The 23,272-nt window shown below is 32.5% G+C and overlaps 2 protein-coding genes across 3 annotated transcripts in view; one reads left to right on the top strand and one right to left on the bottom strand.

Annotated features, from left to right (window-relative positions):
• The window catches only part of LOC140443301 (uncharacterized), a 151,319-nt gene extending 137,229 nt beyond the window's left edge, over positions 1-14,090 (top strand). For both annotated transcript variants that reach the window (XM_072534484.1, XM_072534483.1), the window contains one exon: positions 10,619-14,090. In XM_072534484.1, the coding sequence (XP_072390585.1) occupies positions 10,619-13,999 (3,381 nt within the window). In that variant the 3' untranslated portion in view covers positions 14,000-14,090. The remainder of the gene's footprint in view (positions 1-10,618) is intronic.
• Positions 1-22,659, bottom strand: part of LOC140443302 (aminopeptidase N) — a 106,778-nt gene extending 84,119 nt beyond the window's left edge. Inside the window, exon 1 of the mRNA XM_072534486.1 lies at positions 22,517-22,659. The gene's annotated coding sequence lies outside the window, so the exon portion shown is untranslated. The remainder of the gene's footprint in view (positions 1-22,516) is intronic.
• Positions 22,660-23,272: the final 613 nt, after the last annotated feature.

The raw sequence follows: 23,272 nt of genomic DNA, 5'->3' as shown, positions 1-23,272 counted from the left end.
TGGACTATAATTTTAATGATTTTTTAGATAAGCTTGTCTATATTTTCAATAAGGCATTTCCTTTAATTACAATTAAGTCAAAACATCACAAACCCTGGACTAGCATAGGTATCCGCATTTCAGCCAAGAATATGCGTTCACTACTGTACATCAAGAAATTTACTACCAATGTCTTTGTCATTGAATATATCTCCAAGAACAGAGGAACCTATCTAAACTTATCAAAACAGCTAAAAAAATGTACTATGGGAATCATCTGGGAAGCTCTAAAAATGTTGCAAAGGAAACGATCTTCGAAATAAAACTAACATAACTCAAACATTTTCTCTTCCAAACCTTGAAAATCTAAATGAGGTACTTCGTTAATGTGAGTAAAAATATAACATCAGCTATTTTGCCACAACAAGATCCTATTTTTTATCTGCCCAAATCAAAAAAAGTATTAAATTCATTCTTTATAAGACCAGTTGATAAATCTGAACTGATCCAAACAATCAGTAGTGTCAAAAGCAAATCTTCCTGTAGTACTGATGGACTATCCATAAAAAATCTCCCAAATAATGTGTTGGAAGTCCTGGTCTCACTAATTAACGATTCCTTTGATAAAGTTATATTTCCAGAGTGCCTTAAGACAGCCATTATTATTCCTCTTTATAAGAGTGGTAAAAAATCTAATGTCTGCAACTATAGACCCATTGTCTTACTATCGGCTCTATCCAAAATTATTGAGAGACTTATAAAAGCTCGACTTATGTCCTTTCTCGTTGAAAACAACATCTTGTCAGTTCGGCTTTTTATCTAATAAATGTACCAGCGATGCTATGTTTTCTATACTACATGAGGTCTATCAAGCACTAAACAATAATCTTTATACTGCCACTGCTTTTTGTGACTATGCCAAAGCTTTTGATTGTGTTAATAACGACATTTTGATAAAAAAACTAAATTTCTATAGAATTCGAGGTATTTCTTTGAACTGGTTCCCATCTTACTTGAGGAATAGAAAAAAACTAGTTAGAGCAAATGATACTGACTCTAGTTACAAAAGCATTGTATATGAAGTACCATAAGGTTCCGTACTGGGTCTTCTACTTTTCCTTATCTTTATAAATGACATCACTAACTTAAAAATCGATGGAAAAATGTTTCTTTTTGCTGATGATACCAGTATTACCTGGAGGAACTCTAATATTGCTACTCCTCATGCAATTATAACTTTTGATCTACTTAAAAGAAAAACCTGGTCCAACTCTAATTTACTCTCTTTTAACGTGGATAAGGCAGTAGCATTATCCTATAAAAGAGCTCTTCAACCCTTGCTTCTTAATAACAGCCAGATCAGTATCGTTGATTCTGTAAAATTTCTTGGTATTTTTATAGACAGCAACCTTAAATGGTTCCTTCATATCGATTTGTTAAGTAAAAAACTAGCCTCAGCCTGGTATGCAATAAGATCTGTTTTGAAGGAAATCAATTTAGCATCTTCCAAAATAACATACTTTTCTTTGTTCGAGTCTCATCTTCGATATGGCCTTCCTTTTTGAGGTTCTAGTACAGCTGGCCAATCTGATTAAGTTATTTTTAAGTTACAAAAAAGAGCAATATGGTATCTTTTTGGCCTCAGTAAAATAACACATTTCAGAAGCTACTTTAAAAATCACGGGATTTTAACTCTTCCTTCTGTATATGTATATTCTACAAACTGTTTGCTTAATTCGTAAACACCTACATGTTTTTTCAGCAAGACCTAATCATGACTACTCCACCAGAAATTCAAGCTTTGATGTGTATTGACCGATCCCGTCCACTGAGTTGATAAAGAAATCTATATTATATTCGGCAAAAAAATTATACAACCATCTCCCTTTGCAACTTAAATCTACAACTTCTTTTCTTAAGTTCCGTAAATTGACAAAAGCCTATCTATCTGAAAGACCATATTATTCAGTGGAAGAGTTTTTTAACGAATAACTAAGAAATTACAGTACGTTTAGGTACAAGTATTTTTATGTATATTTGTGTATCACATCCAGCAGCTTAAACTTATTCGTAAACTAGGAAGATTTTGAAATCGTAGACTTCCACGGCCAGAGTCAGAATTATAGTTTATTCGTCTTCCGGGTTTGGACCGTGTCATTTGTGAGTGACCCAAAAGTGGGTTCATCTCGACGTTTCGCTACAATTGTATGTAGCTTCTTCTTCTTGAAGAAGAAGCTACATACATCTTGAAGAAGCTACATACAATTGTAGCGAAACGTCGAGATGAACCCACTTTTGGGTCACTCACAAATGACACGGTCCAAACCCGGAAGACGAATAAACTAGGAAGATTTTATTATGCAGTTTGCAATTTAGTGAAATTTTGCAATGGATTGTATATTTTATTATATTTTATTTTATGATATTGACGATTTATGTAATTTATGTTATTTTTTGGACTTTTTGTAAGCTTTGTCCATAAAATTGTACATTTTTTAGTGACAATAAAGCATATTTCTATTCTTTTATATTCTGAAAGAGATCTGAAGAAGATCTGTTGGCCGAAGGCAGAACTCATGGTTGAAGAATCTACGTGATTGGTATTAATGCGGATCGATTGATTTGTTTAGAGCAGCAAGTTCAAAAATAAAAAGAGCCATTATGATTACCAACCTCCGTAGGGAGACGGTACTCTAAGAAGAATATGTCATCTATCAGTCTTATGATATCCTTGGTTGTCTGTTGATTGATCTTTTCTATAATTTATGAAACATTTGTCAATTGTTTGCTTAATTACAAACACCTCATCTTTATTCTCCGCTTCTGCATTATTGTTGTTCGTGGTATATTACGAATATTTGGCAAACAAATACTTCTGGTAGATCCAATTGTTTTATTATATCAACTAATATTAGAAAAAGTTTGCTACATAGAACAACTGTTTACATTTTAGAAGATAAATAAACAATCATAAGAAACAATGTATGCACAAGGTATTCGAAATATTACACTAAAATATTGACTTTTTAAAGCAATAAATCAAATTATATCTTCGAACCTTGGAGGTTTATTTATATCTTGATATTTAACTGTTTAATACTACTTAAATATAGTACGAAATATTCTTCTTTTAATTTATTTGCTGACGTTGTTATTTACAGTCATTTACAATCCTAGATTTAGGAAGTGGTACAAACCAAAATGTTTTGACATGGACTGTGTCGATATCATCGGAATTATAATAATGTATGGTCGCCATATAATAATGTTGTATATTCTTATAATGTTTATGGGATTGTTTTCATCAAGAGTTCCATATAGTAGAACTCTAGAGGTAGTTTACCCCTTGCTTGGGATTTATTAACTCGAACTCACTGGATACTCATAATTACTTTATTGGTTCTCTAAGTACAATAATAGAGAGAGTACCCAGTTGACGGATGACAACACTAGCTTCTACTGTTCGCTCTTAATTCGTAATAATTAATGATCTACTCTCGTTATTTTCCAGCTATTTAACTCACGTTGGCGATCTTTTCTCTCCCGAAGAATCTCTTTATCGTTCGGAGAATTCTCTCTTTTTCGGTTAATGTATCTGCTTTGCCTAGGAAATTTACCGACTGAATGTTTTCTGCGAAAAAAATATTCACTCACCTTTATGCCGTTCGGCCACATCTGTAGTTGAAAATGAATATCCCTCAATTCTGCATCTGTCATAATTCTGGAGGAATTGGAACCAGTTACCTTGTTCTCGTATAAAGTGCACAAGAACTCATTTTCTTACAATAAAGTTGCTTATACCTACTTTGCGGCATTATTTACATATCTTCTTTTATTTCTAGCCATGATAGTGAGATATGCTATGAGGCTAGATATACTGGAATATCTCCTGAAAATTTTCGTAAACCTCTAGACGTCGAGAGTAGTACAGTTTTCTACATAGTCTTATAAAGATGTTCACTCAGAACCAACTATTTTATCTTTTTTGTGAGGTTTTTCAGGATAACACTCGTAGTAATCATCATCATTGGTCCTACAGCCCTATAAAAGAGCCTCGACCTTCCCAAGTCTATTACGCCAGTCAGTTTTATCCATTGCCAACTGTTGCCAGTTTGCTGCGCCTATTTGTCTACCATCCTCATCTACACCATCCCTCCATCTGAGTTTTGGCCTACCCCTACTTCTACTTCCCACAGGTTGTGACATAAGGATTCTTCTAGGAGGATTGTTCTGCTGTGATCTTGCCAGATGTCCTGCCCATCTTAGTCTTCCTATTTTTATAAAAGATACTACGTCTTTACCACCAAATATATGTTTATATCTGTGATATATCTCGTAGTTGTACCTCCTTCTCCAAACACCATTTTCGCAGATGCCACCGAATAATCTTCTTAGGATCCTTCGTTCAAATCCTTCGTAGTAAAGACCTTAGTAGTAAGGTCCTTTTAACTCTCCATTGTCTCATTATTTAAATTTCCAGATTCGTACTTGAAGTCCTTGAATTACTCGGCATTAGATTGAGAAGATCTCTCTAAAGGATCTGGACGAACTTCGATCGATGTAACTCTGTCCGATAAATTAGAAATCAAAGTAATTGCTTTATCCAGTTTATTGTCAAAGAACAATATTTGTTACGTATGATTTTGCTCTAGCCTCCTATTCAACAATATCAAAACATTGAAGGTGAATCAGTAAATTACATAACATAAATAAAGCACATTTTTGTTGTCAACAATAAAGAACTTCTGACAATTCGGACAATTTTTATTAACTCCCTTTACTTAGACTGGCCTAAAACGTTATTGATAAACTACAGCCAATATTCTAGTTTGACGAGGTATACAAGAACCATTAATAACAAATTGATGTTGACTTTTTTGATACCAATTGTTTCTTAAATAGTTAAAAAACTACTATAATTAATGTTGAGATGAACTCACCTTTCACTGAATTAGACGTTATTTTATCACCAATCACATTTTTGAAAATTTAAAATAACGGAAAACCACTCTTTTGCTTAAAATAAAACAACACATCGATAAAAACACTTCAAATAGCTATTCGGTTTGATTGCTGTTATTTATTTGTTGGTAGAATTTTTGCGAACCTTTACTACTGTCATGATTGGGTCGATTAGGGCATTTATTCCTGTTATTTTTTCCTTCTGAACTAATCCTTTATGGACCTGACCTCATTACTTTTAGCCCTATCAGGTTTTAAAATACTTTGAGCCGCTGTGTGTATTATACTCTGGTCACTAGGGCTATTCACCTCTAATTTTGTCGGACTGAACCGATTCTAAAGAAAGATCTATGGTAGACTATATTCTGTCGAATAGAGAGTTACAGCTCTCTCAAATCTTGGATGTAAGAGCACTAACATCAGCAGAAATAGGAAGCAATCATAAATTGGTATTGTGTAAAATCCGAATGAAAAACATATATGTGATAACAAAACACCAGAAGACATCACAAAGATAAAAGTCGAAACATATCAAAAGCTTACAGGATGACTCCACAACATATCTATTCCAAAAAAAGAATAAACGAAAAAAGCAGAAACACATATATCACATAAAGTGATAGAGACGAAGAAAGCTGGTCAAAAATTAACTCTAATATCTTAGCCTCGGCGAAAAAAGTTTTTGGTGAAAGACATATAAACAAAAATACATCGTTCCCAAGACGAAGAACTCCATGGTTTTGTACAAAAGTTTAGGCAAAAAGAAAAGAAAGAAAAAAGCTTCCTGAAATACATGTCAACCAAAACAGAAGAGTCATACCATAATTACAAGACAATTAGAAACAAAACACATGTACTTGTAAGAAAAATAAAAAAAAATGAGTGGAAACGCTTTTTGAAAGAAATGAAACATGATTTTTCTCTCTCTCTCTCTTTATCAACCATTTTCCATCCACTCCTGAATATAGGTCTCTCCCAATTGCTTCCATCTTTCTCTATCTTGCGCTAATCTAATCCATTGTTTGCCTGCTACTGTTCTTATGTCATCTACCCATCTTTTTTGAGGTCTTCCAATGCTTCTTGTTGTCGTCCTTGGTCCCCATTCTATAATTCTCTGTGTCCACCTGTTATCATTATATCGGACTACGTGACCTGCCCAGCGCCATTTCATTTTTGTAATTTCTTCCACAATATCCTAATCTTTGTTCTACGTTTTATCTCGGTGTTTCTAATCTTGTCTCTCAGTGATATTCCAAGCATGATTCGTTCCATTGCTTTTTGCGTTGTTTCTAATTTTTTAGCAGATTTTTTGGTAAGAGCTACTGTGTCCAAGCCGTAGGTAGAAACTGGTAGTATGCATGTGTTATACACCTTTTTCTTTAAGTTTACAGGAAGTGTTTTCCAAGATATATGCTAGTTTGTCGAAAGCGCCCCATGCCAGTTGTGTTCTTCTTTTAATTTCAGCATCTTGATTTGGTTTTCCCAGTTTGATGACATGATCTAGATATACATAATGTTCAACATTTTATATGGTATGATTTTGTATTGTTATATTTGTCTGGTCTCGACTCAGTATTTTTGTTTTGTTGTAGTTCATTTTTAAGCCTACCGCTCCTAAAACTGCATTCAATTGTTGTAATATATCATTTAGTTCCTGGATATTGTCGGCTTTAAAACTATGTCATCTGCGAATCTCAAATGGTTTAAGTATGATCCGTCGACGTTGATACCCTTGTTGTTTCATTATAGTTTTTTAAAAATGTCTTCTAGAGCAAGGGTAAATAGTTTGGGAGATATGGTGTCTCCTTGTCTTACTCCCAATTGTAGTCTTATGGGATTAGTTTTTGTGCTTTCGTCCAGCTTTATCTGCATGGTGGCATTTTCATATGTTTTTAATTATGTTAGTGTATCTTGAATCTATATGTGCATTTTGTAGAGATTTAAGCACTGCCCATAATTCGATGGAATCGAATGCTTTATGGAAATCGACGAACGGCGTATGAATTGGAACATTATACAAAGAACGAAGGTAAAGGAACTAATAGAACCAAAACACATAGAAAAGCATACGTGGATTGACTACCTAAAACAGCTTTATGCAGAGGAAGAACAAACGACGCTAGAACCGGAAACACCAGAAATTACCACAAATGAGGAACTTAATATAAATGTACAGTAAGTTTGGAAATACCTGAAAACCTGAAGAACAGAAAGGCAGGTAAAGACGGGATACCAAACGAATTACTAAAATATTGTGAAGCAGCGATGACAGAACAATTAACAACATTCATTAATAACATTATAAAACACAATAAAATACCGGAAGAATGGAGAAGGAGCGAACTAATTCTACTATTCAAAAAGGAGATAAAAAACAGCCAGAAAACTACAGAAGTATAAACTTGTTAAATACTGCGATAAAACTTACGACTAAAATTTTGCAAGTGCTAATAAATCAGAGGATAAGTTTAGTAGATGAACAACAGGCTTTTCGTAGTGGAAGATCATGTACAGATGCAATATTCGTTATAAAGCAAATTACTAAGAAATCACTAGAGTATAATAGATCAGCATTTCGTAATCTGATTGACCTGAAGAAAGCGTCTGACAGAGTAAGACTCAAAGATGTAATCCATCTTCTGTATAATAGAAAAGTTTCACTAAATATTATAAAAACCATCGAAAACATTTACCAAAACAACAAAATCATGGATGAAATCATCAAAAGCGTTAACAAAGGAAGAGGATACAGAATGAGAAACAAAGAAATAAAAATACTCTGTTACGCAGACGACGCAATATTGATAGCCCAAGATGAAAATAGTCTGCAAAGACTGGTCCACAGATTTAACATAAGAGCAAAAGAATTTAATATGACAATCTTATCTCAGAAAACTAAAACAATAGTAGCCAGAAAAGAACCAACCAGATGTAAAATAGAAATTGATGGCATCAATATTGAACAAGTAATGGAACTCAAATACCTGGGAATTACACTGTCTAGGTATGGACACCTGGACAAAGAAGTGAGAGATCAAGTACAAAAAGCAAATAGACTGTCAGGATGTCTTAATAACACTATAGGGCGAAACAGACACATTAACACTGAGATGAAATCAAGAATTTATAAAGCCAGTGTAATACCAATAATGACATATATGAAATATATCACTGTGTTAAAGTAATTACTATTTAAATGGGAATAAGCCACAATTAAAGGTTAAAGTAAGTTTATTGGCTTTTCAATTTCCACCTCGAAAATTGAAATCCGTTCTCAAAATACAAACATTAGTATTATATTAGTAAACATACTAATGTTTGTATTTTGAGAACGGATTTCAATTTTCGAGGTGGAAATTGAAAAGCCAATAAACTTACTTTAACCTTTAATTGTGGCTTATTCCCATTTAAATAGTAATTATTTTAACACAGTGATATACAGTAGAGCCTTAATAAGTTAAAGTCCAAGGGAAAACCAAATATTTTAAGTTATAGAGGTTTTAAGTTATCAAGGGTCTATGTTGTGATGGATTAATATAGGTCAGAAGTTCAATAAAATATAGGCATTTATTATACACATATTATACATTACTACATACACTACATTCATTTATTATACACGTTACAAAAAGTTAAAGCAATAATTAAAGGTATAGTCTACTAAAAAAAGTCTGTGATTTTCTTTTGTTTTAAACAATTCATCGATTCTAAATCGATTTGATTTTTAATGACAAATAGAGAAGAGAATACGTTATCTTTTATGTTGCTACACTGCTCTATAAATGATCGTACAGTCGATCGTAAATTCATCGTCTTTATCACTTTCAATACAGTTGTTAACTGATTCCAATATTTCTTCCTCTGTTAACGTCCCTGCTGTGACTACTTTATCACCACAAGTAACGAAGTCGTCAAAAGTAATTTTTAACGCAGACATGTGGTTATGCCATTCTTCAGGTACATTATTATCTTCCTCTTCAATGATTACTTGAGGGTCAATGATTTTTTGAGGTTCTGAAGAAAAACCACAGGTTCTAAAGCAGTTTTTCACTGTGAGGAGTGTTACGTTTCGCCATGCTTTGTAAACCATCCTCATTGCTTGAAGAACATTGATAAAAGAAATCGTATTTTGCTCCATATCAGCTATCACTCTTCTAACAACTTCTTTATGTTTTAAAATTTTTAATTATACCCTGATCCAAAGGTTGAAGTTGCGATGTTGTGTTTGGTGGAAGAAATTGTACTTTGATTGCGTTTAATGGTGGTATGTCCCCGTGTGCTGTGCAGTTGTCGATGAACAGAATAATTTTTCTATTTGAAGTTACCATTTGCTTATCTATATTAATCAACCATTTTTTAAAAAGTTCTGCTGTCATCCATGCTTTTTTATTGGCTCCATAATCCATGGGCAGTGATTTAAAACCTGCAAAACACCGAGGTTTCTTTGACTTACCTATAATTAAAGGTTTCAGTTTTTCTGTGCCCGTAGAATTTGCACAAAGCAGAATCGTAAGTCGTTCCTTGCTGTGTTTTCCTCCATGACGTTTTTCATTTTTGAATGTTAAAGTTTTTTCGGGAAGACATTTGAAAAACGGACCAGTTTCGTCAGCATTAAAACATCATTAGGATCATAATTATTCACTAAATTATGCAATTCAGATTTCCATTTTTGGCAGACTGATTTGATTACGCTCGCAATTTCGCCGCACATTTTTTTGAAGGCTAAATCATGTCGTTTCTTGAAATTATCTAACCAGCCATTGCTGGCATCGACACTGTTTTAACCACGTAAACAAACACTGTTCCAAATTTTTCGTTTCTCACATTGAAGATTGTCTCCAGATTCTTGTTTTTTTAATAATTTAGCTTCTTTTTTCATGATGATTGATAATGTACTCTCGTGTATTCCAAACTGAGCCGCAACTTCTTTTCTTTTGAATCCATTTTTCACTGCTTCTATAGCTTTTAATTTATCAGCATATGTTAGCGTTGTTAATTTTCTTTTTGAACTCATTTTAAGCATGTTATCACACAGTAAGTAAAGCGGTGTTTCTAGGACAGTGATCAAAAACTTATGATACAGTAAGCTGTTCAGCTGTTGTCCTAATCCTAACCGCCGCAAATACAGCTTTGAAGAGAATCAATAGAAGAAAACAATAAGACATTATGTAGTTTACATTAAGTGAACACATTGCAAGCAATAAATATGACCGAAAGCACGTTCTTTCAAAATGACTCATTGGTAAACAATTTTATGTTATAGAGATTGTGGAAACATTTCTTTAAGTTACTGAGGGCCAATACTGATATTATTTATTTAAGTTATCGAGGTTGTGTATTTTAAGTTGTAGGGGTTTTGGGCTCCGATGGGAAGGGAACATATAATTTTTTGAAGTTATAGAGATTTTTAAGTTATTGAGGTTTGACTTATCGAGGTTCTGTTGTATTTGGATCGCTAGATTATTTTTTAATTACCTCGATCAATATACTTAATAGGGAAAAATATTAGAGGTGCAATAAAAAAAATTACAATTTGAAAATAAAAAAAGACCTGACATTGGGTTTTTTCCAACTCGATCAGAAACAATATTATGGATTTTGTGCATTACTTTTGGGACATAGTGTATAATTAATGTCTATAAAATGTAATATTTTAATTGTTATTTTTTATTTTTAGGCATGCAGATATGAAGAATCTACTGTAGGTAACACATCGCAAAAGGCGTTTTGGTATTCAAGTGGAATTCAGAATGAAATAATCCTATCTACTCCACCATGTATCCATCAGAATGGGACTTTGATTACAAGAGTATGTAAAAATGGTAAATGGATACCAGATCTTGCCAAAACAGTTTGTCCAAAAGCAACAGGAAAAAAACGAACTTGTCCTCCAAAATTCGAAGAAACTCCTACCAGTTGCCTATTTATAGCTCCCGCTCAACCATGGGCGCATATTTGCAATTCGCAAACTTTAAATATGGAACCTGATAACACTTCTTTAAAAAACGAACTTATATGGTTACCTTACAAGAGATTAACAGAATATGGTCGGTTTGAATCGGTTGCTTTTGGTGACAAATTTGGCACTCCATTTGATAATCCCATAAGTGCTTCGTTGACTGATCCCAATTTTTTTGACAAGAACTGTTTGGTTGCCGATAGTACATCAAAAAAATATTATCCGGAGTTTTGTAATAATACACATCGATATATTTGTGAATTTTCTAAGGAGCTGACAAACTCTAAATGTCCGAAAAACTGTATTAGTGCTGATTATATATCGGGTTCTTGTTACTGCAAATATGAACGCGATTGTCCAGATCTTGCCAGGGTTGACAATATTTACGATCTTACAGTTCTTCAAGATATTATACGTGATGATAACCGTGACGATGTTTGTTACGTTGGGAAAAATAATGATCCAGATGAATCGTTTGTAGGATTAATGCAGTCAATAAGCGTTCACCGTTGGAGCTATACAAATGAACGTTTAAACTGCAGAATGTGTCTTACTACTAGGTATAAATCTTCAACTAAGTATGATGCAGAGATGGCTTTAGCCTTTGATGAAAATAGTTCCAGTTTGTGTCTTACGATCTATCATCCTGAAAGTTTATTTAACGAAGGTCTTGATCAGACAATATATTGTTATACTGACGCAGATGCGTATGAGTTGAAAAAAAGAAAAAAAGTGTCATTCTTATTTTCAAATAAAGATACTGCCGAACCATACAATATATATGAAGTGGAATTAGAAGAATATATTGGAGTTTATTGGTGTGAAGGTTATACAGATATGGACGATAATGATGAAAATAAGGTTAATTCAAACCATGTTTTGGCTTATAAAACTAAGACAGGTAGTGAATTTGCTGCAAGACTAGTAATCAGAAGTATTTGTATCTTATTTCCTTGTGACATAAGTTATAATATTGACTTTGAAACTATAATTAAAAAGACTCTTACAGATTTTAGACAAGAGGTTCGGGTTATGGAGATTTACAGTTTTGACTTTGAAACAATAGATATTTTACTCCATGTAACCACTAAAGGCACGGATAATGTTATGGAAAATTACAAGTATGTTTGTGACCAAATAAAACAAAAGGAGGAGAAAAACGAGCTAACTATTAATTACATCAGAAGTTCTGAATATTGCTTACCGGAAAAATCCGTTGGATTAGACTGGCCTCTTACGCCTATGGGTCAAGGAGCAGTACCAGATCAATTATGCCTGCAATATAACTCGCTTCCAGTAGTGCGGTATTGCGGTGGAACTTTTTCAACTGGTGCAATCTGGAAAGATGTGGTAGGAAGTTGTGCTTCCAACACTGCGATTCCCGATAGCACTAAGTATTTATATGGTGCTTTAAACAAAAGTGTCAGCGACGAAACTATTACTAACATTACTAATCTGATTAGAAATGATCCACATCTACCAGTTATATCAATTTATTACGCTGCAAAGTTTTTGAATAAGATATATTCACAGACAAACACAACAATTAGTAACTCTATCAATAGTACCATAGATCTAACAGATAGTATACTTGAAGTACAAAAAGAAACGTTGGTTTATTCACAAGAACTGTTAAACGTTACAGATGATTTAATTGATTTAGTTGAAAATATTCTTGCAAGTACTACTATTGAAGATGATCATTTATGTTTACAAAGAAACAATGTTATTATACATGTAACTAACCCAGTGTTAAGCGGAGTTGGTGGCGTGGTTGTTTATCAACAAAGTGGGGAAGCTCCGTATGTTGAGGATCTTCCTAGAAACAGTACCTTTCGTGAGGTTAGACCAAATGCATTGATTGCTTTACTTATACCAGAAGAAATTATACATTATAAAAACGGTTCAAATCTAACAGTAATAACGACAGTTTATTTTAAGGATGCTTTTTTTGAAAGCAACTATACTAAAAAGCCTTCAGGTCCAGTAATAAGTGTAACTATACCTGAATTTGGAGGTTATCTTCCGACACCTATACCGATTTTGTTTGATGTAACAAATTTTACGGATACACCAGAATGCGTCTTCTGGGACTATGGCAAAAAGACCTTAAGAAAAAAGGGACATTGGTCGAAAGTTGGAGGAACGTACGTTGGACAACTAAGTAATATAAGTACTTATCATATTTGTATGTATTCCCATTTAACGCACTTTTCTCTTTTAAGAGAATCATTGGGCGCTGATATAACTGAAACCGATTATATTATTCTTGACATCATAACAATAATTGGTGATATTATGTCAGCACTTGGTGTAAGTGGAATCTTTGTTACAGCAATGATGTTTAAGAAATGGCGTAAAAAACCAGGAACAACTATTTTGTTACATTTGTCTGTTTCTATATTTCTGGAAACCATTTTAATGCAGTTGACTGATTTAAATATGTTTTCATTGCCGGACGCTTGCTCAGTTTTTGGTATTTTTATACACTATATGGTCATTAGTAAATTTTGTTGGATGCTGGTCTATTCGTTCTTGCAGTATATGAGATTTGTAAAGGTACTATCTATCTTGCCTGAAAATATAGTACTTAAATCGACTATTTTTGGATGGGGATTTGCTATCTTGCCAGTGAGCATTACAAACATTTATTCAGCCACGTACAAAATGAGAAAACACAACTACTGCTATCCTGAAGGAATCTATCTTTATTTAGGTATAGGTTTACCAGTTTTATTAATTATATCAATAAACACATTCGTATTTTTCACTGTAATGAGAGAAGTCACTTCCAACACGGTGGAATCTCACGGAAGTAAGGAAAATGTTCAAAAATTACAAATACAACTTGGTTTTCTCTTATTTTTTGTATTGGGCATACCTTGGATATTTTGGGTTTTTGCAAGTTTAATATATATTCAGTGGATAAAGATAACTTTAATCTATATATTCTCCATTACTTCGAATGTGCAAGGATTTATATTGTTTTTGTTTTATGTTGTTTTTAATAGTGAAACTAGGCTAGCTTGGCAGAAATATTTTATACATACTAGGCCTAAATCTTTCTCGATTAGTACCAAAACTAGCAGTAGATCTTAAGTAATTTTTTTCTAAACGTATAAACATATTTTAATCTCAAATTTTTGTAAATCATTATTTATATCATTCATTACTATTAAAATGACAAGTTTTAAAATGCCGTTTTATTAATATATCTAAAAAATACTAGGTAAAGGCTGAAATAAACTTTTGATGTAGAAAGTCTGAGACATGAAGAATAAAGTAGAAGATGTGAATATGCTAAAAATAAATAATTACAGAACCATTTATAAGGTACGATAATTAAATAAATGATGAAGACCTGCTCCGAAAAGTAAAAAAATACTTTGCCCTCTATTATATATATTAACGATACATCTCAAGAAATATGGGAATATGAAAAAAATATATTGTAATAATACCAATGAATGCTGCAAAGACAAATAATTAGATAAAGAGAATGGTATAGATCACCAACTAAATAACCAAGAACCAACTAGTAATCAATGCATCGAGGACATAAATCCAGCCATTATAAAATCCTGCCTAGCTCGGACTACTCCACCTGGAAGAAATCGAAAAGACAGTTACACACTAGATGAACAGCAGAAAAAATTAAACACACAACAAATATCTACATACAGATTATCCAAACTTTCAAATAGATAAACCACAAAAAGAACTCCCAGATAAAGATGAGGTAAAAAGTGATGGTGAATGGGAATCAGTCCACCACAAGAAACGTCAACGCAACGATAATAGTCCTTAATTAGAGAATACCAAACAATCTACACTCAAAAATTATTGGTTGATCAAAAGTGTTTATATATCTAACAGATACGAGGTACTTGAAAATGATAAACATCGTGAAGAGGTTGAACTGCTGGAAGATCAAAAAGTTGAACAGCCACCACCTATATGTATGTATACAAAATATCGAGAATATCAAACCATTACAGGAATTACTAAAGCAGATAACTCCAGGTAAATATCCTTTAAAATGTCTTGCTAACAACCAAATTAAAGTTCGAGATGACTCAACCAAAAACTATTCATTAATCGTAAAATCTTTAGCAGAAAACCATACTCAGAACCATACGTACTTATTAAACATAACCGTGGATGTTGAGCTGTTATACGTAATTTACACCCTTCAACAGATCCAGGCGACATTAAAAAGCATTGCTAGTGCACGGACATACAAAATATTTAACGAAAATTCTGAACTTATCGCAAAGGCTGACTTGATAAATGGTATGTACAAATTTAATATTATGGTTAATAAAGATTTTGAAAATTGTTTATTTGTCAATGACGAAACGTGGCATATAAGGTTTGGAAATATCAACAGCATTTACAGAAATGTAAATTTCAGTAAGCACATGTCACATTCAGATGGACTGAATTGGGAAAATTGATATTAAAAAACTAAACTGTATAGTTTGTTCTGAGTGCAAACAAACACGATAACTGATGCCAATAGTGTATTAGAGATGGATTGATATTGGACACTGATGTATGTGGACCTATGGAGAACAGATCATTAGTTGGCTCCAAATATTGTGTTACCGTCCAAGACGATTTTAGTAAAATGGTCTTCATTTATTTTATTAAAACAAAAAGTGAAGTTTTTAATTGTTTTACGAATTTTAAAAGTATGGCTGAATACTAGAAGGGTGTTCATGTAAAAACTCTGCGAAGTGACAATGATGGCGAATTTTATTTAAAAGAATTTGAAAGATATTTAAGTGTTAATGGTATTATACATCAAAAAACCAATTCCTACACTCCTGAACAAAATGGAGTATCCAAACGTTTGAATCGGACCATTGTAGAAAAGGCAAACTGCCTTTTGTTTGATGCCAATCTTAAGAAATTTTTTTCCCTGAAGCTGTAAACACAACTTTTTTTTGAATAGATATTTGGCTTCTGTTTTAAACAAATCACCGTTTGAAATGTGAACAGATAGTAAAATTGATGTTAGTGGCCTTCGAATATTTGGCAACAATGTGATGGTACACATTCCAAAAGAAAACATGAAAAGAAAAAAGGCTATTTTATACATTTTAGTAAGGAATGATGAAAATACAAAAGGATACAGGGTGTAAAATCTAACCACCAAAGAAATTATAGTCAGCAGAGATGTACAAATTATGCAAGACACAAAAAAGTTTAAAGGGATTCATTTTGATTTAAAAGATTAACATGAGGCAAATAAACTCTAGATGCAGTGTAAAAAAATAGTAAATAAAACGAGTAAAAAAATAGTGAATATGTAACATATATGTGTATGGAGACAAGTGATATAGATGGTGTTCCGTTAACAGTCTGGGAAGCCATGATGGATGAAATCCAATCTTTTCTTGACAACAATGCATGGTATTTGGAAGATGTGCCAGAAAACGGTAGTGTAATTAATAATAGGTAGGTGTTCACTGAAGAACTTCTAAAGACTAGCTTAGAAGTAGCACCAGCAAAATCAGACAAAAAATCAAAACTAAATGCCATATCTTTAGACATGCTACAACAACGGAGAAGCCTACTACAAGAAAATAAAAGAAATACAACTGAATACAAAACCTTTAATACAGAAATAAGAAGACATATAAAACAAGATCTCAAACGACATCAAGAAGAACGAATCGAGAAGATTATAGAAGAAAACAGAAACTTAAGATCTATCAAGCCCCACCTAGGAAAAAATAAAATCATAGAGATGGAAAATGAACAAGGTGTAATAGAAAAAAGCAGAACCCAAATATCTAAGATAACAAGGAAATATTATAGTGACATCTACAGCTCTAAAAACAGTCCACCTGATACAACTGAACACCTGAAACAAAACCTGAAAAAGAAAATAATGAATGTAAACTCTGAAATATTACCCCCCATAACCGGAGAAGAAATAGAAAAAGCAATTAGAGATATGAAAAGAAATAAGGCTCCGGGAGACGATGAAATTCTAATTGAAATGTTAAAAGAAGGAGGGGAAGAGATAAAAGACTACCTAAAGATACTTTTCAATAAATTTTTGTTTGAAGGACAAATACCGCAAGAGTGGAACAAGGCAAATACAATTCTGATATATAAGAAAGGAAATAGATCAAAATTAGCTAACTATAGACCAATATCTCTCTTGTCACAAATCTATAAAACTTTCACTAAGGTGATCACAACTAGACTAAACAACAAATTTGATGCATAGCAACCAGTTGAACCAGCAGGATTTAGAAAGGGGTACAGCACAACTGACCACCTTCACACCCTTAAAATATTGATAGAAAAGACCAATGAATACAACCTTCCAATATACCTAGCGTTTGTTGACTATGAAAAAGCGTTTGACAGCATAGAACTATGGGCAGTGGAAGAAGCGCTAGTTAATTGCGGAATAGATTCACGGTACAGAATGTTAATCCACAATATATATCAAAACGCCACTATGAGAATTTAGCTAGACAGAGATTTACAAACTCCATTAATTAGAATTTGTAGAGGTGTCAGACAAGGGGATACAATCTCACCCAAACTATTTACTCTGGCGTTGGAAGACATTTTTAAATCTATAGACTGGGACAATAAAGGGATTTATATAAACGGGAAATATTTAAATCATCTAAGATTCGCCGATGATGTACTCCTGATAGCAACAACTATGAAACAACTACGAATAATGATTACAGACCTAGAAAAAACATCTCTTGAGAAAGGACTAAAAATGAATCTAAAGATAACTAAAATAATGACTAATACAGAAAACAGATCAGTAATTACCATAGGCGGAATAATGGTAATATTTACTTAGGACAAGCTATCAGAGCAGACAAAAGTAACCAGACTAAAGAAATAACCAGAAGAATAAGAATGGGGTGGGCTGCATTCGGAAAACTCTCATATACTATCAAAAACCAAAAAAACGAAGGTATTTAATGCATGCGTCCTGCCTGTTCTGACATATGGTGCCCAGACGTGGACGTATACCAAGAGCAACTTAGATAGAATAAAGAAAACTCAAAGAGCTATGAAAAGACAAATGTTGGGAATATCGTTGAGAGATAAAAAGAGGAACGAGTGGATAAGATGCAAAACCGAAACAACAGACGCTGTCGAACATGCATTGAAATTAAAATGGAAATGGGCTGGGCATAACGAAAGATATCAGGATGGAAGATGGAATAAAGAAATTGGCCGCTGGAGACCATATACTGCAAAAAGATCAAGAGGTTGACCGCAAATTAGATGGAAAGATGACATTGAGCAAAGCGCAGGTCCAATGTGGAAAAGACAAACAGAAGACAGAGACAAATGGGAGAGGCCTATATTCAACACATGAATAGATTTTGGGCTATAGATAGATAGATAGATAGATATATAGGTGTTTAAGTTAAAGTGTAATAACGTAATACCGAAAATAAAATTAGAATTTAGAAATACAATAGATTAGTACTTTTGCACAAGTAATAAAACATTCTTCTCTAAATATGGGGTTGTTTTTTTCACTTCTATAAAATTAGGTTTGGATATTACTCATTTAGATGTGAAAACAGCATTTCTAAATGGTCATTTGAAAGAGAAAATATAAATAAAATCACCAGAGGATTTTGATTTAGCAGGTAGCAAATGTTTAAAATTAAATAAGGCTATTTATGGGCTTAAACAGTCTTCTAGGGCCTGGAATTATGAAGTAAATAATGTTTTGGAAAATAGTAATTATAAGAAATCAAAACATGAACCTTGTATCTATATAAAAAGAGAAAATAATAAAATTACGGCCGTAGTAGTATATGTAGATGATTTTTTTGGGTTTTCAAATGATGAAAGTGAAACAAGTAGACTAAAAAAATGAGCAAAAGTAAATTTGTTATTAAAGATTTGGGTAGAATTAAGGAATGTTTAGGTATGCAAATAGACTTTATAAGAAGAAAAATTAGAAAAACTATATTATTCAGTTGTTAAAGAGATTTAACATGAGTGGTGCCAAAGTAGTTAAAATTCCAATTGAACCAAAGTTATCTTTAGCAATTGATTATAGTAACAATTATTGTAATAAAGATAAATTTCCTTATCAAAGCTAAGGAAGATACTCACTAAATGGTGGTTTGATGTATTTATTTATTTTGATCCAGACATAGAAATAAAACGTAGAATAGCAATGACTAAAACTACTTTTATGAAAATGAAGTCATTTCTTTGCAATAATCATATCAGTTTAGAACTAAGACAAAGAATGGTTAAGTGCTATGTTTGGTCCGTACTTTTGTATAGTGCAGAAGTGTAGACGCTAAAAGTATCGATCACGAACAAAATTGAAGCATTGGAAATGTGGGTTCATAGACGAATGCTAAAGATACCTTGGACAGCAAGGAAAACTAATGAAGAAGTACTAAGGAGCGTCAACAATGACAGAGAACTGCTAAAGACTGTTAAACATCAAAAAATGTCTTATCTGGGAAATATAGTAATGGGAAGTCGATATAAAATATTACAACTGATCCTTAAAGGCAAAATAGAGGGCCGTAGAGATGTAGGAAGAGAACAAGTTTCTTGGTTAAAAAACATTCGTGAATGGACACAGATATCAAATGCAGGACAATTATTCCATATTGCAGAAGATCGAGAAGCCTTCACAATGGTGATCGCCAACGTCGGATAACTCTGATATGGGACGCGAAGAAGAAGAAGAAGAATCTATTTTGACCAGACCAGATATATCATTTACAGTCGGTTTCTTCAGCCAATTTAACAATGTATATAATGAGTCTCATTAATAGACACTATTAATTATTCTCTGATTTACTCAAAAGATGATTCAGATTTGCAAGGTTTTGTAGATGCCGATTGATATCTTGGCAAAGTGCAAAACAAAAAACGGTAGCTTTATCTAGCTGTGAGGCAGAATATATGGCTTTATCAGAGGCTGCTAAAGAGGCTGCTTTTCTTAGGGGTTTGCTAAGTGATTTAATTGAAAATACTGAATGTATTACTTTATTTATTGATAATCAAAGTCTATTAAACTTATCACCAAATCCAATTTATCATAAAAGAAGTAAACATATTGATGTAAGATCATATTTTTGAGGGACCTAATATCTGACACAATCATTAATGTAAAATATATGCCTACTGATATTATGCCAGCTGATGTGTTGACTAGAGGTCTAGTTGCTGAAAAGCTGCACAGATTATTGAAACTTTTAGGTAAGTATAGATAATCTATAACTTTTGTTTGATTGATAAGCGGGGGTGTTAAAATATTAATATCAACTAAACAAAATTTAAATATTAGCGCAATATATCATTTACAGAAAGTTAAGATGTTTGAAGTTTAAATGAAGATTCAGACGTAAGAAGTTAACTGTCAATTGTATTCACTTTTGGAACAAAATAAAGTTAGTCTTAACCGTATACTCAACTGGTTCGTTTCATTTGTAAGTTTTAACATATTAGACAGAACAGTAGGATGCATTAAAGAAAAATACGGAGAAACAAACACCTGAAACTGAGCTTAAAGAAACCTGGAACTAGCACCATAAGAAGAGACTAAGACATAAATAAAATGAAAATTCTAAGGAGAATAAAGACAACATTTATGAACAAAACAAAGAGTAATGAGATTAGAAGCATTTGCAGTATACAGTTTAGTGGACCTCAGATGCCAGAATCAGTTCGAGAAGTAGTGATTGAAAATGAAGCAGATAATGAATGTGATATTATTGAAAGTGAAAGGGACGAAGATGATGAATGTGATGACATCAATGAGAGTGAGAAAAATGACGAAATTTTTAAAGTTTTTCTAATTTTTTTTTCTTATCGGAAAAATCATTTGAAAATTTTTGGAATAAAATCATGGTATAACTTACAGAAAATCGAAAGGATTCTACAAATTAGATTTTACCTCAGAAAATTACAAAAATTTTCATTTACGGAAATTTTTTTAAAAAGTTTTGAAGAAAACTCTACTTGACGCTTTTCAGAATAGTAACAGAAGTGAGCATGCAAATTTCAAATCAATCGGTATAAAAATATCATAATAAAATCAGTTTGAAAATTGTTACCGAGACCTAAAATGCGCAGGCAAGTGGTACAATTGACCCCGTTTTATGGCTCTCTGTACCAACCCAGCTGTCCGCCCTTTTGGATTTAGAGTTTTTAGGGGCTAAATAATGAGCCATGAAAATGGCGGACATATTACTTATCGGTAATTTTTCCCCAAAAAATTGTAACTTCACCCCTGTCCGCCACCCCTTATGTATCCACTCTCGCGTCCGCCCTTTGGGATTTCGTCTAGTTATACCAAGATCTTACTCTGGGCAAATTTTCAGCCATATTATCGATCGTTAATTTTTCCGAAAAAAATGACAACTTCATCCCTGTATAGCCACCCCCTATACCACGAGGGGCGTCCGCCTGTAAGGCAAAGTCTTAACCCAGTTACAATGAATATATTCCAACAGAGAAATGTCATATTACTGATCAGTTCAAAATTTCGGCTCTATCTCTTGGACTATAAGGAAGCGATATGTGGTTTGATAGCATAATAACTGCTTGTTTAGTCTAGTTTTCACAGTGATTCTAGGCAATCTATTTGGGTGGAGTTTTGACTTGCTCTTGAATGAGTTCAGAATCCAGCAGCCCGCTGAAGTATTGGATTTTTATAATATAATAATTATTTGACAACCTTTTGTTGGCCAACCACCTAGAGCGGAGTTGAGCCGAAATACATTGATTTCGTATGTTCCGTTTTAAATTCGTTCAATTCTTCAATATAACAAAAATTAGTGGTTTTTAGATAGAATAAAAAGTGAAACAGGCATAATAATAGAAAGGCAGCAAGCAGAGTAGTTAAAATACAAAGCATTAATCAGAAGAAGCACAGTTCGACCTAGAAAGATATGGAATGAGTTTAAGAGCTCAATAATCAGCTTTTAAGAAAAATCTGCAATACGCCTAAATAAAATGAATAAAAATAATAAAATAGTACATATTATATGCTATACAGTCCACACTCTAATATAATACCAACTAATATTGACATATTAGAGAGGCATATTAGAGACATAACTTTAAAGAGATAAAAGAGGTTGACATATGTAGGTATATACCGTTTGTTTGGCGTAGCGACGTGCATACTTAGAGTTCAAACAAACAAAAAATTTAAAATCTTAAAGTCTGAATCAAACATTAAAAATTATATTGTATATATGGTCTGATATGAGAAAATTTTGTCAAATATGTGTAATTGAGAAAAGTAATTCCTAAATTACAATAAAAAGAGGGAAAACAAGGAAAGAAGCTTTTTTTATTTAGATATGAAAGAAACTAACTAGTATCTTTTTTCTTTCAATGTAAAAGAGCACATAAATTTAATATATATTGCTAATTTATAAATATATAAACTAATTTTCTTCTAAATGGAAACGATGTAAAGTATCTGTTTATATTATGTTAAAATACATTTCTATATTTTATAATTTTTATAATTATAAAATTTATAGTAATAAATTTTTTTTAATAGTATACTAAAAAGTTAATTAATATTATTTGCATAAATTATTACTAGATTGTAAAAGTACTTACATGAAATGAGTTTCTAATAAAACCTAAGAAAGTTCACTTAACCTTGTCTCATATTATAAACCAACAAATGCACTAAACACTTGTAGATCTTCGCAACCTACTCTTAAATTAGGGTTTGTTCGCGTATTCAAATCACTCTTTTGTTGCTGCTGGTTATCCTATAGTTAGACATAATTGCATTAGGGTGATCCTAAATTCCTCTGAATGATCTATATTCCATAATAGAACTGTTCTAAACAAGGTTTCAAGCAACTTTAAAAATTATATGTAACATAATTTTTCCTTACTTAGCTAAATGATTGGGATATATACAATTCGGCGATAAACTAGCTTTATGATTATTTATTCGCTTCTTTAAACTTTTATCTGTCTGACCTATATATACTTTTGAACGTGTATACAAGCGATTCACCTGCACATTAGTTTCATATATATTTTTATTGTTTTTCTATATTTTTACCAAGAAAGTTTTTGTTTCTGAATCGCACTGACGAAGAGTCCATGTATTGTTCATTGCAAGATATTTCGGATTTAATCTTCTAGGTATAGTTGTCTACAGGGTCGGACTTAAATACTGATACATTTTATCAAAATTATGGCAATCTCACAAAGTAATAGAAAAATACATATAAGTAATACTCTTATATTAAAATATATATTTAACATAGTGAAAAAATACAAAAAAAAATTAAACTTAACTATCGTCTACATTTAAATCGGTATCACTATCATCGCTATCGTTTAAATCTATAACTA

Source organism: Diabrotica undecimpunctata, chromosome 6 (genome assembly GCF_040954645.1).
Source record: "Diabrotica undecimpunctata isolate CICGRU chromosome 6, icDiaUnde3, whole genome shotgun sequence".
Classification (NCBI taxonomy): domain Eukaryota; kingdom Metazoa; phylum Arthropoda; class Insecta; order Coleoptera; family Chrysomelidae; genus Diabrotica; species Diabrotica undecimpunctata.
The sequence above is the reverse complement of the archived record's forward strand: the minus strand, read 5'-3'. Positions and strand labels throughout refer to the sequence as shown.